Here is a 17,522-nt window from a genome sequence, read left to right as displayed (position 1 = left end):
AACACTCGATATTTAACTGGATCCTGGATTTGGGGGAGGTACTGTTAAGTCACTGGCGGGGCGGGGGGGGGGGGCCGGGGGGGAACAACTGGGGAAATTTTAATATGGAGTGAGTTATTAGATATTACATTCTCTGTGCTACTGGTTAGTGTGGTTACAAAGAACATCACTGTAAAAAAAAAAAAAGCATACTCAAGTGTTTAGGGGTGAAATATGATGTTTGAAACTTATTTTCAAATGGTCATGAAAACTTCTACTCAGACTACCAGAACAAAATACATAGACCGGGTAGCTTAAACAACAGAACTTTATTTCTTACAGTTATGCAGGTTAAAAGTCCAAGCTCAAGATGCTGGCCAATCCTGTTCCTGGTGCGAACACTCTCCCCTAGCTTGCCAGGCTACCTTGTTGTCTGCACAACGGTGGAAGGGGAGAACAAGCAAACCTTTGGGGTCTCTTCTCATAAGGGGACAGATCCGTTCATGGAGGGTTCCACCCTCATGACCTCATCTCATTCAAATCACCTCCCAAAGGCCCCATTTCCAATACTATCACATTGGGTATAAGGACTTTCAGCATGTGAATTTTAGGGAGACAGTTCAGTCCACAGCAAAGTGTATTTATATATAAAGACAAAGCACACACCATAATAAGTTAACAACCAGCAAAGGTAGGGGGAGGGCATACAAAGTTTTATTATTTTTCAATTTTTCAAACATTTTCATAATAAAGAGTTGGAAGGATTTTTGAAGCTGCTAGCAACAGAAAACCTGGGGAAGGGTAAAGGTCACATGAGCACTGTCTTCAAGAATGTGAAGTACTATCCCATGGAAATGTTTTCCTTGTGTTGTTCCAAAGACAGGGCTTGACCCACTGATTCTGGTAGACGCTGAGGTGGCACGTTTAGTCTCAACATAAAGGACTTCCTGAAAGCTAGAACTGTCCAACAATGGAAATGTTGCTTTCTGTAAGAACTCAAATGCTTCTCAGTGGAAGTGTTAATGCAGAATCTGGAGAACGATGTCAAGGATGCCACGTGTAGGGGCCTCTGCAGCAGGGCGGAGGCCAGAGTCACCAACTCTCCAAACTGATTATAAAAACACATGTGCACCCATAAGCATACAACACCTAACAAGTAGTCTACAAGCAGGCATGGCTTTCCAGTGATTATCTCCGAACAATTTGGAGAAAAGAGCCTTAATGTTTCAGGTGTACATTTGTGTTCACGTAGTGTTTCCCACAGGCAGAATCACACATAAACTCAAAGTTCACGTTACGCTCTTAAGTGTCTCCGATCTATCCGTCGCCTTGCAACAAATTTACACTCTAGCAGAACTGCTTGTGTGACCCTACTTCCCACCAGGCCAAGTGGGGTTTGAACTCACCACCCTCCCTCTCCAGCCAAAGTCCCGGTCTGCCTCCCGCACTAAACCTGGCTTCCTCAAATCCTTTCCTCCTTTCCTTGCTCCCTCCCAAGTTTCACTGTCAGCAAAGCTCAAACACTGTTTCCTCAAGTTGATCCTTCCTTAAAAGCAAAGGAGATGGTGAGTAGATCAAGACAACGAAGTGGAAACAGGTGGTTTGTTTTCATTTGCCAAACTGGCTACCTGGAAAGGGCTCATAATCAAGGCAAGGTGGTTAGCTCTGTGTTAGCCCCTACCCAGACCACACCTTGCTGCTTCCATGTGCCAACCCTAAGTAGAAACACTCCAACTTTCTGATCAGGAAGAAACCATAAGCCCAATACACAAGATTTCCCACCACCACATGTCCAAAGACAAACACTCTTGTACCAATCTTTATGTATTTATTCACACATTTGATAAAAATGTCACAGTTAGAAGTGAAATCATTACAATGACATAAGTAACTGTACAGACTGACCCCAAGTATAGGGTCAAGTTGCCAAAAATAGGAACATGAGCAACACGTAGCTCCTTAACACCTGTGCACTCACACACTCTTGCCCACACCACCATCCATGCCCCAACAATCACAGGCGCTAAGTTCAGACATAGCCCAGGGAGCTTTTCCCTGGCTTCTGTGAAGTCCTGGGGATGAGAAGAGAGAAATGATCAACGAAAAGAAGCTGGAGATACTCAACACATCTCTCTGTTCTGCCAATGACTCAGAGAAGGCAAGACATGAAACACGGGGGCAGTTATTTCCTTGGCACAAAACTTAACAGGCAACAAAAATGTCCAGAGGTTTGAGTCAATCTGAGGCTTAGATCCCTTTTCAACAACACAAAAGGGTAGCCAAGTAGGAAAAAAGGGGAAAATCCAGCCGTTTAAATTCTACGGAAAAAAGACAAGGGAGTATTTAAAACTTGATCCCTATTCTGTCAGATTGCAGCAGGACCATAAGCAAAATCAGCCAGGCCAAACTGATACCATCTGATTGTGACTTTACCCAAACAGTGTAGTTTGCTTTCGTTTTAACTCTGAAAAGAGGAGGAAAAACTTTGCAGAGGAACAAAAGGGTCACATAAACCACATCCCCATTATATCAGTATTTGGGGCAAGATTACATCTATTTCTTCACACAGCTTGTCTACAGCTCTGAGAGCTCCAAGGGAGTGGCCCAACCCCCATTCCTCTGCCTTTAGCCTTCCAAGATGGACAAGTCCTCAGCATCCAGTCAAACCTGAAGTGTGAAAAATAATGCCTGAATCAAAATGGTGTTTTCTATACAGTAGGACTATGGAGAAATCCTACTCAAGTTCCCAATTCCTACGTTTTGACACAAAGGTTAAAAAAAAAAAAAAAAAAAAAAAAAAACCCAAACCTAAAGTGTGGTATTTTGAGCATCACCATTGACCCTATCAAAACACTGATGACACAGAAAGCTACCATCTGAAAGGATTCATTTCCCAGTGTTCTTGATAAACGGACTAAGGAAGGAGGCGATGATCCAAATTAATATAGGGCATGAATAGAGAAGAACTGGTCAATGCAAAGGAAACTGCTTTGGGGGATGGCGAGTCAATGGGGTGGTATTTGGGAGGCAGAAATTCCTTGGTACAAACTTGATGTCCCTAAAGATAGAAGCAGGGTGAGGACAAGGCACTTACACTGCCAAGCAATAGTTCACATCCATTCAACACTAGGACTGTTACCAAGAGCACTCCCAATGACCCCTCATTGAAGACTCAACTGGCCAACTGTACTTTCCAGCTGGACCTTCAGAACTGAAGGAAATCCCAAGCGCTGCAGAACCGATGGTGAGAACTGGAATGTTGGCAGAGGAAACTACTCAGGAAGCGAAAAGAAGTTGTCCCCTTCTGGCCTGAGGTGAGAGGTTTGTTCCAGATTAGCTCAATGAAATACTGAATTTCAAAATGCTGGGCCTGAGAATAGGACAACGCCCTCATGGATGATTCCTCCTGTTTTGATAAAGAGCAATACGGGCTCTGAATGAAATCGGACACCAGTTATTGAGTCATCCTGCACTGGTGGTTACAGCAGACGCTTTCTAATACATGTCCCCATTCTGTAGCAGATAAGGAACTGAGACAGGGCTAAAAGCAGCCTGTCCCTTCTCATCCCAAAACCCTTCAAGCGTACTCAATCCGGGCAGGGCCACAACTACCCTCATTCTTCCGCTCTGAAGACGGGGTGGTAGCCTTGGCTTCACTACCCGTTTCCAGAGGCTTAGATGAGATATAGTCCTTTACTTTGATCTCCATGTTCTTGGCTTTCAGAGTGGCCATGTGCAGCTTCTCCAGGAAATCTGGCATGCCTGGTGGGAGAGAGGAAAATCTGGGTAGGCTGAAATACAAACTGACAATAGGCTCAAAATTAGAAGGCCCTATTTCTTTCATGGTAGGGAGCCAAATTCCTTTCTTATAGAGATCACAGCCTAATCAACAACCTGTGAGTGACAGCTGCCTCCTAAAATGTATACAGAGTGAAAACAATCCATGACCTCGGAAATCCTTTGGAAAGGGGTACTGATCAAGCCGCATAAGGCTTTTAGGTGATTAAAACACCGCTTATCAGTAGCATAGCCTAATTATCTGCCAATTTTATTTAGACAAATATCAAACACAAACACCTAGTCTCTCCATTCTCCCCCTGAGGTATCAGAAGCTGCCTACAGAGAAGCAAAAGAAAGAAAATCACATGAGGATGCTTTTTAAAACAAGGAATTGGAAGAAAAAGGTACAGTTACAGCTGTGATATGTAGCCTTTGTCAAGATACATGGTAGCCCCTTTCTCAAGGTTACTGTCCTATAACTACCACATTTTTTCCACCAGATTGTATGGCCTCCAACACTATCTAAAAAGAAAAAAATTGTTAACACATTAACATACACAGTCCATATTTAAGGAATAAAAGCTAAGCAACTGTTCTTAAAACTCCCTTCTGGGCACGCACATGTTGCTTTCAGGGACTCCCTAACTCTCATCCCTCTGAACCCCAGCTGGAGGCTTCAATGTCTTCATAGTATTCAAGAATGGACCAGGAAAGATATTTAATTTCTCCAACAGTGCTCCCATGAGACAAGCACTAATCTTGCTTGCCATTAAGAGCTAGAGAAAAACAAAATGCTCAGCCCAGGTTCCAGGCCCTGTATACAAGTGCCCACTCACCACTGGAAACCATCCAACTAACGCAGTAGCGAGGAAACACAGTCTGGGGATTGTCACTGTAGGTCAACAAGTAGTCAAAGCCATTCTGAAAAAGAAGTACAGCAAAAATAATGATACCTGAATGACCCACCATAGCTTCCATATCCAGTACCCCAGAATGATCATGATCGGACTCTGGGGCAGACAGTGTCATTTTTTACCCTGCGCAGAAAAGCGTTAATACTGAAGACCTCAGAGGTTGCCATTCGTAGAAGGGCCACCCTACAAGGTTGGCCCTCGGGTGGTGTCCGGGAACTCGGCTCCCGGAGTATTCCCAGTCAACAGTTAAGTGTAAGGGTGACTCCCTGTGTGTCTTGTCTGTTTGTGCAAACAATCATACAGTTTGCGCTAAACACCTGTTTTCCTTCTGGGGACATCTGGAATTTTGGTATGTGCTATGCAGAGAATCCCTATGTGACCAGCCCTGAATAAAAATCTTGGGTGCTGAGTCTCTAATGGGCTTCTCTGGGCAGAAACATCACATACCTGTTGCTATGTTTTTGTTGCTAGAAGAATGTGCTCTCCTTCACGGGAGACAGCAAGAGGAAGCCTCCACATGGATTCCTTCAGACTCTGCCTGTCTCTTCCCTTATGATCCAGCTGCGTATCCTTACTACATGACTATATAATGAATCTTAGTCATGAGTACAATTACATGCTGAGTCCTAGGAGTCCTTCCTGTGAATTTTGGGAGTGGTTTTGAAAATCCCAACACATATCCCAAAATGTTTAAAGGTCCTAATCTTTATCAAAATGATACAAACTCTGGGGCGCCTGGGTGGCTCAGTTGGTGAAGTGTCCGACTTTGGCTCAGGTCATAATCTCGTGGTTCATGGGTTCTAGCCCTGCATCGGGCTTTGTGCTGACAGCTCGGACGCTGGATCCTGCTTCGGAGTCCACGTCTCCCTCTCTCTGCCCCTCCCCCACTTGTGCTCTGTCTCTCTCTCAAGAATAAACATTAAAAAAAAACTCCCGGGGGTGCTTGGGGGGCTCAGTCGGTTAAGCATCCAATTTCGGCTTAGGTCATGATCTCACAGTTTTCGAGCCCCGTATCAGGCTCTGTGCTGACAGCTCAGAGCCTGGAGCCTGCTTTGGATTCTGTGTCTCCTTCTCTCTCTGCCCCTCGCCCACTTGTGCTCTCTCAAAAATAAATACATGTAAAAAAATTTTTTTTAATTTTTAAAAATTATTTTTTAAATGATATAAACTGTGCCACACTGCTGCTGCTGCTGCTGCTGCTGCTGCTACTACTACCAGCAAACCTTTATAGACCACTTAATGGTGTGCCAGGAACTATTTCAACTTATAATGTAGATACTGTTACCCCATTTTATAGGGGGGGAAACTGAGCAAAAAGGAGCTTTGCCCAAGGTTACCCACATACTCAATGACAGCTAAGATGAACCCAGAATTCTGACTGCAGGGTCCTTGCACCCACCTCTCTTTTTGGCTCAGCACTCTCATTGCCTAACTCCAGTGAAGGACAGGAAATTAAGGAGATTTACAAGTGTCCTGATCCTAGGAGAAGTAACCGATCATACTCCATCCAAAGGGGTAAGAGATAACCGCTCTTATGTCGCACTTTTTTTTAATGTTTATTTTTTAGAGAGAGAGTACATGCGTGAGCAGGAGAGGGGCAGAGAGAGAGGCACAGAGAGGATCTGAAGCAGGCTTTGTGCTGACAGCAGAGAGCCTGACATGGGACTCCAACTCAGGAACTGTAAGATCATGACCTGAGCTGAAGTCGGACGCTTAACCACTGAGCCACCCAGGTGCTCCTATGTCTGTACTTTTTAAAGCAGAGTGGCCACAACTCCAGGTGGCAGAACTACAACTTTAAATTCCCATGGTTTTTTTTTTTTTTAAACCAATTTTTTAAAATGTTTATGTATTTATTTTTGAGAGAGAGAGCGAGTGAGCACAAGCAGGGGAGGCGAAGAGAAAGACGGAGACAAAGGATCCCAAGCAGGCTCTGCTCCAACAGCAGAGAGCCCGATGCAGGGCTTGAACTCACAAACCATGAAATCATGACCTGAGCCAAAGTGGGATGCTCAGCTGACTAAACCACCCAGGTGCCCCTAAATTCCCATGCTTTTACACCAAAGTTCTTTTTTTTCCTGAATGGACTGTTTAATCTTTTATTCGTTTACTCAATACATATTGAATGTCTGCTGTGATTGGCACTGTGCTGGGTATGACAGAGCAAACAAAAATGTGCTAGTCCCTGCCCTCAGGAGCTTTCAATTAACAGAATAGATGCCGTAACAGAGATACAGATGAATACTATGGAAGTAAAGAGAAGGGAAAGGTAAAACCTGTACGGTGGAAACAGTAACAGTACCCACCACAAAGTTGGCTAGAAGACTAAATTAGTTAATATATATAAAAGACTTTATTCTTCCCATAAAACACTTGGGCTGAGAAGTCAAGAGACCCAGGTTCTCATCCACCACTACTCGTGTTTTAAAAGGAAACCAAAAACAATGATTACCCATAAGAAGAAGGAAGGAACTGGGTGGAAGGTACAGGGATATAAGCAAAATCACTCTAGTTATTGATAAATTTCACTTTGGAAAAACAAATTTTTTTCATAATTTAATAAAACAAAATTAAGTTTAAAAAGCAGTATCTAAAAATCAAAAGTAAAGTAGAAAACAGGGAACCCAACTACAAACTGAGTCAGTAAGAAAAATCACAAAGAGAACACCTATTTCAAATAACTTTAAGTGTTTATTTTTGGGGGCGCCTGGGTGGCTCAGTCGGTTGAATGACCGACTTTGGGTCAGGTCATGATCTCACGGTTCATGGGTTCGAGCCCCGCGTCGGGCTCTGGGCTGACAGCTCAGAGCCTGGAGCCTGCTTTGGATTCTGTGTGTGTCTCTCTCTCTGCCCCTCCCCCACTCATGCCCTCTCTCTGCCTCTCAAAAATAAACAAACGTAATAAAAAACTTTTTTTTAATGTTTATTTTTGAGAGAGAGAGAGTGGGGGAGGGGCAGAGGGAGAAAGGGACAGAGGATCCAAATCGGGCTCACGCTGACAGCAGAGAGATGACATGGGCTCAAACCCACAAACCACAAGATCATGAACCAAGCTGAATTTGGATGCTTAACTGACTGAGCCACCCAGGTGCCTCTCAAGTAACTTTAAAACTCAATTATTTTGTACCCTGTGTACATACCCTAAGGATAAAAATATATATATACACAAATTTAAAATCATCACATTATTGGTGATCTTTGTGGTATTACTCTGAAGCTGTTGTGTATATTTCAGGTTAAAGCAAATGAGTAGTTATGTTTGGAGTGGTAAGAACTGAATTTCTCATCATGGGAAAAGATGATAGATGTAAGACACAAAATAATAAACAACTCTCCAGTCTGAAATTTGAATTAAAAGTATTGGCATGTATTTAAGATTTATCTTTAAAACAAACAAGTAAAATTTATTACTTAGTTCTATCTTCTGAAAAGACCTAAAAACAATGAGCGAACCAATAGCTATTACTCCTAGAAACCAAATTCTGGTTATTTATTTTTAAAGATTTTATTTTCAAGTAATCCCTATACCAAACCTGGGGCTTGAACTTACAACCCTGAGATCAAGAATCACATGCTCTACTGACTGAGCCAGTCATCACCCCCAAATCCTGGTATTTAAATGACATTTTCTTAAAAGGAACCAGGACTCCCTAAAGAAATGCTAATTTCAGGTTTACAGCTAAACCTATACAAGATGAACCTACGATATCTTATAACAGCAGGAAACAAAAGAACCCCTGAGGTCAAGTCAAAAGGATTCAAGCCAGGAAGATGAGGCCCCTAATGGCCAAAATTGGGACAAATCTGAGTATCAATAATTGTAGGGGCACCTGAGTGGCTCAGTCAGTTAAGCATCCAACTCTTGATTAACTCCGGTCATGATCTTGCAGTTCATGGGTTCAAGCCCTACACTGGGTTCTGTGCTAAGAGCTTAGAGCCTGCTCCAGATTCTCTCTCTCCCTCTCTCTGCCCCTCCCCCCTGCTCGCACCTCTCTCTCAAAATAAACAAACTGAAAAAAAGAAAAAGAATAACTGCAATAGGTTAAAACTAACCAAACATGTTTAAAAACTGAAATAGCTACCCTAAGACAAAAAGCTTCTACACAGCGAAGGAAACAATCAGCAAAACTAAAACGTAACCAATGGAATGGGAGAAGATATTTGCAAATAACAGATCAGATAAACAGTTAGTATTCAAAATCTATAAAGAACTTCTCAAACTCAACACCCAAAAAGCAAATGATCCAGTGAAGAAATGGGCAAAAGACATGAATAGACGCTTCTCCAAAGAAGACCTCCAGATGGCTAACAGACACATGAAAAAATGCTCAACATTACTCATCATCAGGAAAATACAAATCAAAACCACAATGAGATACCACCACACACCATTTAGAATTGCTAAAATTAAAAATTCAGGCAACAACAGATGCTGGCAAGGATGTGGAGAAAGGGGAACCCTTTTGCACTGCTGGTAGGAATGCAAACTGATGTAGTTACTCTGGAAAAGTGTGAGGGTCCTCAAAAAATTTAAAATAGAACTACCCTACAACCCGGCAATTGCACTACTATGTATTTATCCAAAAGATATGGGAGTGCTGATTTGAAGGGGGGCCATGCACCCCAATGTTTATAGCAGCACTATTAACAATAGCCAAAGTATGGATAGAGCTCAAATGTCCATCAACTAATGAATAAAGAAGCTATGATACACAGAGACAGACAGACAGACAGACAGACACACACACACACACACACACACACACACACACACAATGGAATATTACCTGGCAATCAAAAAGAATGAAATCTTACCATTTGCTACAATGTGGATGGAACTAGAATGTATTATGCTGTTTGAAATAAATCAGGCAGAGAAAGCCAAATATCCTAGGATTTTACTCACATGTGGAATTTAAGATACAAAACAGATGAACATAAGGGAAGAGAAGCAAAAATAATATAAAAACAGAGAGGGACACAAACCATCCAAGAGACTCTTAAATACAGAGAACAAACTGGGGGTTGCTGGTGGGGTGCTAGGTGGGAGGTATGGGCTAAATGAGCAAGGGGCATTAAGGTGGACACTTGCTGGGATGCGCCCTGGGTGTTATATGTAAGTGATGAATCATTAACTTCTATTCCTGAAATCATTATTACACTATATGTTAACTAACTTGAAAAAAAAAAACAAAAACAAAAACTAAAATAGCATTACAAGTCTTCTATCAGTTCTTCTACAGCAAAGACTAATGGTATTTGTCTATAACAAAAAAAATAAAAACTTTACCTTTGGAGGATCCCTGGTTGAAAGGACCAATGCATTATTTTGAAACTCATAAATAAAGGAACAAATCAACCATTTCTCTTACTTCCCTTTCCTATGTGCACTATAGAAAACCAAACAGTTGGTGAGGAAAATACCTTAATGTGTTTCAATTAATAAGTGGAAATAAATGAAGAAAAATAAAGGAATTACAAAACCAGCAATTTGTTATACCCCTAATGAAATAACGGATCTGAGCCATAATCACCAATCATTTCTAAATTCACAAAGAAAGAAACAGTCATCAACTGGGTCTGATACAGTGGTCTTGCCCAAAACAACCAACCAGCCTGAATCTGTTCAAGCCTGAGGTTTGAACAGTAACTACCAATACCCAGGAAATACAGGCAGGGGACAGGGACAGAGGAACACATTAAATGATACTATGGAGATACAATCATCAAGATCCAGGACAAAAAACCCCTGCTTCTTCAACAAATATAATTGCAAAACAGCAACAACAAGAAGAAACAAAAAAAACAAAAACAAAAAACAAAAAAAAAGAGGGGAAACATACTGACTTCAAAAGACTCAAGAGATAATATGAACAAGTTTCAAATGTCTAGAGTCTGAATCATATTTTTTGTCTGTGAGTTCAAGCCCCACGTCAGGCTCTGTGCTGACAGCTCAGAGCCTGGAGCCTGCTTCTGATTCCATGTCTCCCTCTCTCTCTGCCCCCTGCCCTGCTCACACTCTGTCTCTCAAAAAGCGAATAAACATTAAAAAAAAAAAAAACAAACAATTATCTTTTGGCACACCTGGGTGGCTCAAGCATCGACTCTTGATTTCAGCTCAGGTCATGATCTCATGGTTCATGAGTTCAAGCCCTGTGCCAGGCTCCACACACACAGCAAAGAGCCTGCTTGGGATCCTCTCTGACCCTCCCAGCTCGTGCTCTCTCAAAATAAATAAGAAAAAAAAAAAAAGATATTTACTTTTTTTTAATTTATTTTTTTATTTTGAGAGAGACAGAGACAGAAACCAAAGACAACCAAAACTAAAACCAAGACTCAACACTTAACCAACTGAGCCACCACCCAGGTGCCCAAACTTTTTTTTTTTTTTTTAAAGCAGGCTCCATGCCCAGCACAGAGTCTGACGCAGGGCTTCATTTCACAACTGGGAGATCATGACCTGAGCCAACTGAGTCCTGATTCAAATAAACCAACTACAAAAAAATTCATGGACCATCAGGAAAATATGAACACTAACTAGATTATTTGATATTAGGGATCATTATGACACGAGGTTATATTTTCAAAAATGTTTTTTCTTTTTGAGATAAATACTGAAATATCTATAGAAGAATTCTTCTATGGGTTCTTCTATAGTAAAGCAAGAAACTGTTTCAAAATAATCAGGAGAGCAGGAAAAGGGACAAGAAAGGATATAGATAAAATAAGTCTGTCCATGAGTTGATCACTGTTGGAGCTGGGAATGGATACAGAAGGTTCATCAACATGATTCTTTCTACTTCTTTATCTTTCAATTTTTTTTTTAACATTTATTTATTTTTGAGACAGAGAGAGACAGAGCATCAACAGGGGAGGGGCAGAGAGAGAGAGACAGAATCTGAAACAGGCTCCAGGCTCTGAGCTGTCAGCACAGAGCCTGACACGGGGCTCGAACTCACGGACCGTGAGATCATGACCTGAGCCGAAGTCAGACGCTTAACCGACCAAGCCACCCAGGTGCCCCTCTTTATCTTTTAATTAGGGAAAATTTGAAATATATATAAAAGTAAAACAAATAAAACACCATACCTTGGCTCAAGGATCTATTTTCCATCTGCCAAGTCCAAATGCAGCTGCCTGGTTTTCAAGTATTCTATCTACATGGTCAATGTTAACTTATCACTCCTCCCTAATCTCAACTTTCCTTTCTAAGTGGTGAGTCTCTGAACCTATTCATGGCTCATTTTTGTCTTTGTCTTTGATAAATCATGCCGTGTCTGCTCCCAGGGCGCTTCCTGTTTTCCTCTATCCAGTCTGCCTTTTCAAGAGACCCCACTCAAATCTTACCTTTTTCATAAGAGCTTGCCACCAATATACTAAAAGAATTATATAGATAATCTCTATTGTTCCCCTACCCCAATTGAAAGAAATTATTTACTGGGCCCCTGCTAGATACAACACACTCGGCTAGGTGCTAAACGATGCCTTAGCTATTTCATGGTCATGGTTTCTAAAGGTAGCAATGCTGGAACTCAAGTCAGTTTTTTCCCAATAGGAAATATATGGGGGGCAAGGTTAAAATTTTAAAGGAAAAGAGTGAGACCTAAGTCTGTCTCCCACACGGTCTCCAGCCTGACCCAGGCTCCCCTTCCTAAAGGCAACTAGCCATGGACACTAAGTAGCCTTACTACTTCTTTTCTATTTTCTAAAGTTCTAAAGGACTTTTTAACTACAACACACTGTAAATAAACTTTTTACACTGCAACCAGTTCTCTCTCAGCCTCATACACACACATTCATACATCCTTATGTACCTAAACAAGTCTCATGAAATATGCTTACACTCAGATGATTTCTACTCCGTATATTTTTTCTTTTCTTTTTTTTTTTTCAGCTGGTCATAATGCACTAAAGTAATTTTGTCTTCCACTAATGGGCAGCAATCTGTTTGAAAAATACTGTTCTAAAAATAGTATACAAGTAAACACACAGATCTCCCAGTTAAAAAGAGTCAATCACCACATTAACTGAAGTGAACCACCATTTCTGTCATATTTAAAGTCCCACGTCAGGCAGTATAAATAGAACAACTTGTTGAAAACAAAACCATACTAACACACAGTTCATCCAGCTCAAAAATAAAAGTAATGGAAAGAAACAAAGCCTTTAATTGTAAAGTGAAATACAACTAAAACCAGCAACCACTGGAATCAATACGTAGTAAACTCAATAGATTTGACGACAAAAAAAAAAAGCAATTCCCTACATTGAAAAAAAAAATTCTTCGCAAAGAAAGGTCACAGAATTTTAAAGAAAGCTGAGAACATTATTTTAACCCTCTCATTTTACAGATAAGGAAACAGAAATCCAGAAAGGTTTCAAATGTTTTGCCCATTGTGGTGAAATTTTGATGGAAAAGATGCTCCTTCAGTTCCCAAAGAATGCCGCTAACAGGCCGTCGTCTTCTCCTGTCTCTCATACAAACAGGAATCATGGGTCATCAGAACTTTGTCCTGGAGGATCTTCCAGGTGTTATCACCCTACAGCAATGGTTCTCAAACCAGCAGTATCACATTGGGACCTCTTAAAAATGAGAATTCTTGGGTCACACCCCAGCACTGTATGTTAACAAGCTCCAGTGGACTCTGATGCATGCCAAGTTTGAGAACCATTGCCCTTCCCAGTTCAGACAAAAGGCATTCCTTGAGAAAATCCCATAGCACCTACACATCATCTCTCGGATGATGTAAAACTCACCTCATCAAATGACTTGTGGGGACGGATAACCATCTGGGATTCATACGATCTGACCCTTACAAATTCTGGAGACTCTGGAACACTAGGGTGCTCCACAGCACTGGTAAGGAGAAAAGTTAAGGAAACTCAGTAATGTTTACATACGAAACAGCGTAAGAGCTAAAGTTAAGGGGAAAATCTAAAAAGCTGACTCTAATTTTTAAAATAAAACAGAGAGTCACCAAGATGAATGAATACAAACTAAGTTCTAAAAACAATGTGAGTTTCCTTGGTGATTCCTAGGCTTTGTAACCTTTGTGTTGAAGAAAAAAGCACTTATTTTTCTAATTATCAATATTAAGGTTAAAGAAATGGTTTAATGAAAAGCTTACATCCCTTCTATCTTCCTAGACTGTCACCAGTCAAAGCCCACTCGTGTTCTAGCTGGGATGGATGGGGTCCTAGCAGCACCCCTATTAACAAGACCATGCAAACTCCCACCAGACATCTATGAAGGACACAGCTAAAGGATCTCAGGAGGAGCCACAAGTAACCACACATACCGTGACACCAACACCATCACGTTGTTTTCCTGATCCACGCTATACCGTCGAACATAAACATAATCCCGGGAATACATTGGATACTAAAGGAAAGAATAGGCAGAATTAGTGTTCTGCCTCACATGGATGTGATAAAAGTAAAAATAGTAACGAAAATACTCACAGGAAAATGGGTTACCCAGTGAAGAACCTCAGAACCACTAACCACATCCCTCTCAATCACTTCCAGCTTGATTACCAGGGCATCCCACTTTTTTCTATACTCTGTATCCAGCTGGAGAAAGAGAAGAGACTGTCAAGACCTAAGAAATTCACAACAAAGCTGCAGAAGACTTCTCCAGATGCTTGGACCTCTGACCCAAGGATCTTATTCTGAAATGGAAACCTGACCTAAAAGTGGCAAAGTATGAAAAACACAGCTGTGTTTATTTTAGACAACTCTTTCAAAATCCTTTCTTATAGGCCAACAGCATTATCTTGGAAGTGAATCTTACTAAAGAAAGGCAAAGCACAGGGGTGCCTGGGGGGCTCAGTCAGTTAAGCAACCAACTCTTGATTTTGGCTCAGGTCATGATCTCATAGTTCATGGGGTCGAGCCCCACGTTAGGCTCTGCACTGACTGCATGGAGCCTATTTCGGATCCTCTCTCTGCCCCTCCCCGCTCGCTCTCTCTCTCTCTCTCAAATATTTTTTTAAAAAGGCAAAGCAGGGGCACCTGGGTGGCGCAGTCGGTTAAGCGTCCGACTTCAGCCAGGTCATGATCTCGCAGTCCGTGAGTTCGAGCCCCGCGTCAGGCTCTGGGCTGATGGCTCAGAGCCTGGAGCCTGTTTCCGTTTCTGTGTCTCCCTCTCTCTCTGCCCCTCCCCCGTTCATGCTCTGTCTCTCTCTGTCCCAAAAATAAATAAACGTTGAAAAAATAAATAAATAAATAAATAAAAAATAAAAAGGCAAAGCAAAGGAAAATATAAGAAAAAAATATTGTGATAGACATGTTTAGGGAAAATTTAATAGGCAGTGACATACAAATGTACAAGGGTAAAACAAATTTTTAAAGATTTAAACAGACAAAAAGCCCAAAAGTATGAGCAACACTTCACAAAAAGAAATGCAGGCAGCGTATTTTTAAATTTCTAGCATCACTTGTAACTAGGGAATTTCAAAATAAGACATATCATGCACATCCAAACTCAACAAAAACTCCATATAAATTAACAAAATTCAGTGTTTGGGGGGAAGTGAGCACTTGCATATTATTAGTGAGTATTATAATCATTAATTAGTTACTGAAAGCCTGATAAAACAGTGAAAAATCCAAGAAGGAAAAAAAATTTTTTATACAACTCTAGGTGATCCCACCTCCCCTTTTCGTACATTTCCACCCAAGGAAGAAAGGAGTCTTTGAATACTCTTCATCTTTACTAAATAAATAGCTTCACTGTGGCAATATTCCACATTACTAAATCCTGATTGGATCTGCACTCAAGAGGAAAATGCTGTAAAGAACATTATCGGGTCAATAAATAAAAACTGGAATACAAACAAGAGTAGAAGAGTTGCAAAAAAAAAAAAAAAAAAAAGAGTATAAGAGCTGCATCAATGTTAAATTTAGAGACTTTCATAATGGCACCACAGTTAGGAGAATATGTCTAGTTTTAGGAAATACACACTGAAGGATCTCGGAATAAAGGGACACGTATGTAACTTACCCTTAAATTGTTTAGGAAAAAATAACTGTAACACCTTATAAAATACTAAAAACATTCAATTCGTTTCTCTATTTGATCTTCCCAACAGCCCTGTAAAAGGATAGAATCAGTCTCATCCCCTTGGACAAAGAGTAAGTCCAATGTCTACCTAGATGCTATTTGACAGGAGAAGGATACAAAAATAGACAGATGTACTGAAGCCAATGTCTTCGGAGTTAAAAAAATTATTCATGTGGACAGTTTGCAGTGGATTTCCAGGCTTAGAAGCTCCAAATCTGGGAAGAAAAATTTACTCACCTGAACGTTGAAGAACTGCCGGGGTGTCACATCTGTGTAGGTTCCAAAAACTAGAATGACATAACAAAGAATAAGGGATTAATGCCACATCCCCATCACTTGCCTTATTCCTATCACTTAACTGCATTCCAATTATAGAGTACAGACAGATCTTAAAGGCAGATTCAGGAGCACCTGGGTGGCTCAGTCAGTTAGGCGACTCTTAATTTCAGCTCAGGTCATGACTCCAGGGTTCCTGAGATGGAGCCCCACATGGGGCTCTGTGCTGACACAGCGGAGCCTGCTTGGGATTCTCTCACTCCCTCTCTGCCCCTCCCCCCCCCATAAATAAACATCAACAACAACAAAAAAACATTTGCTATAGAAAAATAAAAGGCAGATTCAAAAACTAGATTATCATATTGGGACAGCAAAGTAAGACAAAGACAACCTACAGCAAAGTATAGCAATGAAGACACTGAGATACTTGTCATCTGGGGGAGGCAAAACAAAAACAAGAAACCATGGTAAATTTTCTGATCAAGAATCAGAAAAGAACAGTTTAGAGAGGATAAGGAACAAAAGTCCTGCACACCTGGGCAACCATGGAACACACAAGGCAGCCAAGATGGGCTCACCTCTGTACTGGTAAAGGTGAGTGCCTGTAATAGGGCGCCGCCACAGCTTAAAGTGTTTCTTATCCATCACCATTTCCCATGGCTGCTCTTTGCCCCCTAAATCTTCATTCCCTTCTGTCTGGGATTTTGGTTCTGAAGGGTGGCGTTCAACTCCAGAGCGCTGAAACACATGTGACATTTCCTCCAACCGCTTCATCTCATCAATGGATCTGCAAAGAAAAACAAAAGGAATGGTGCAGGTGGTTGTAATTAACCTGTGAAATGAAATGTCCACACAATGACTTGCATAAGAAAGGTGTGGGTTCACTCAGATATCACCTCACGCCAGTCAGAGTGGCCAAAATGAACAAATCAGGAGACTATAGATGCTGGAGAGGATGTGGAGAAACGGGAACCCTCTTGCACTGTTGGTGGGAATGCAAATTGGTGCAGCCGCTCTGGAAAGCAGTGTGGAGGTTCCTCAGAAAATTAAAAATAGACCTACCCTATGACCCAGCAGTAGCACTGCTAGGAATTTATAGAAGGGATACAGGAGTACTGATGCATAGGGGCACTTGTACCCCAATGTTTATAGCAGCACTCTCAACAATAGCCAAATTATGGAAAGAGCCTAAATGTCCATCAACTGATGAATGGATAAAGAAATTGTGGTTTAGTGGCGCCTCGGTGGCGCAGTTGGTTGAGCGTCCGACTTCAGCCGGGTCACGATCTCGCAGTCCGTGAGTTCGAGCCCCACGTCAGGCTCTGGGCTGATGGCTTGGAGCCTGGAGCCTGCTTCCGATTCTGTGTCTCCCTCTCTCTCTGCCCCTCCCCCGTTCATGCTCTGTCTCTCTCTGTCCCAAGAATAAATAAACGTTGAAAAAAAAAAATTTTTTTTTAAATAAAAAAAAAAAAAAAGAAATTGTGGTTTATATACACAATGGAATACTA

At 41.4% G+C, this 17,522-nt stretch overlaps 1 protein-coding gene across 1 annotated transcript in view; it reads right to left on the bottom strand.

The window, feature by feature from the left end:
• Positions 1-289: 289 nt before the first annotated feature.
• The window catches only part of STARD7 (StAR related lipid transfer domain containing 7), a 28,520-nt gene continuing 11,287 nt past the window's right edge, over positions 290-17,522 (bottom strand). Inside the window, exons 2-8 of the mRNA XM_040496649.1 lie at positions 16,593-16,801; positions 15,976-16,025; positions 14,136-14,246; positions 13,973-14,055; positions 13,431-13,530; positions 4,596-4,680; positions 290-3,741 (exon numbers count right to left, since the gene is read on the bottom strand). Of these exons, the coding sequence (XP_040352583.1) occupies positions 3,557-3,741; positions 4,596-4,680; positions 13,431-13,530; positions 13,973-14,055; positions 14,136-14,246; positions 15,976-16,025; positions 16,593-16,801 (823 nt within the window). The 3' untranslated portion in view covers positions 290-3,556. The remainder of the gene's footprint in view (positions 3,742-4,595; positions 4,681-13,430; positions 13,531-13,972; positions 14,056-14,135; positions 14,247-15,975; positions 16,026-16,592; positions 16,802-17,522) is intronic.

This window comes from Herpailurus yagouaroundi, unplaced genomic scaffold (genome assembly GCF_014898765.1).
Source record: "Herpailurus yagouaroundi ecotype Mexico unplaced genomic scaffold, PumYag 188, whole genome shotgun sequence".
NCBI lineage: Eukaryota > Metazoa > Chordata > Mammalia > Carnivora > Felidae > Herpailurus > Herpailurus yagouaroundi.
The sequence above is the reverse complement of the archived record's forward strand: the minus strand, read 5'-3'. Positions and strand labels throughout refer to the sequence as shown.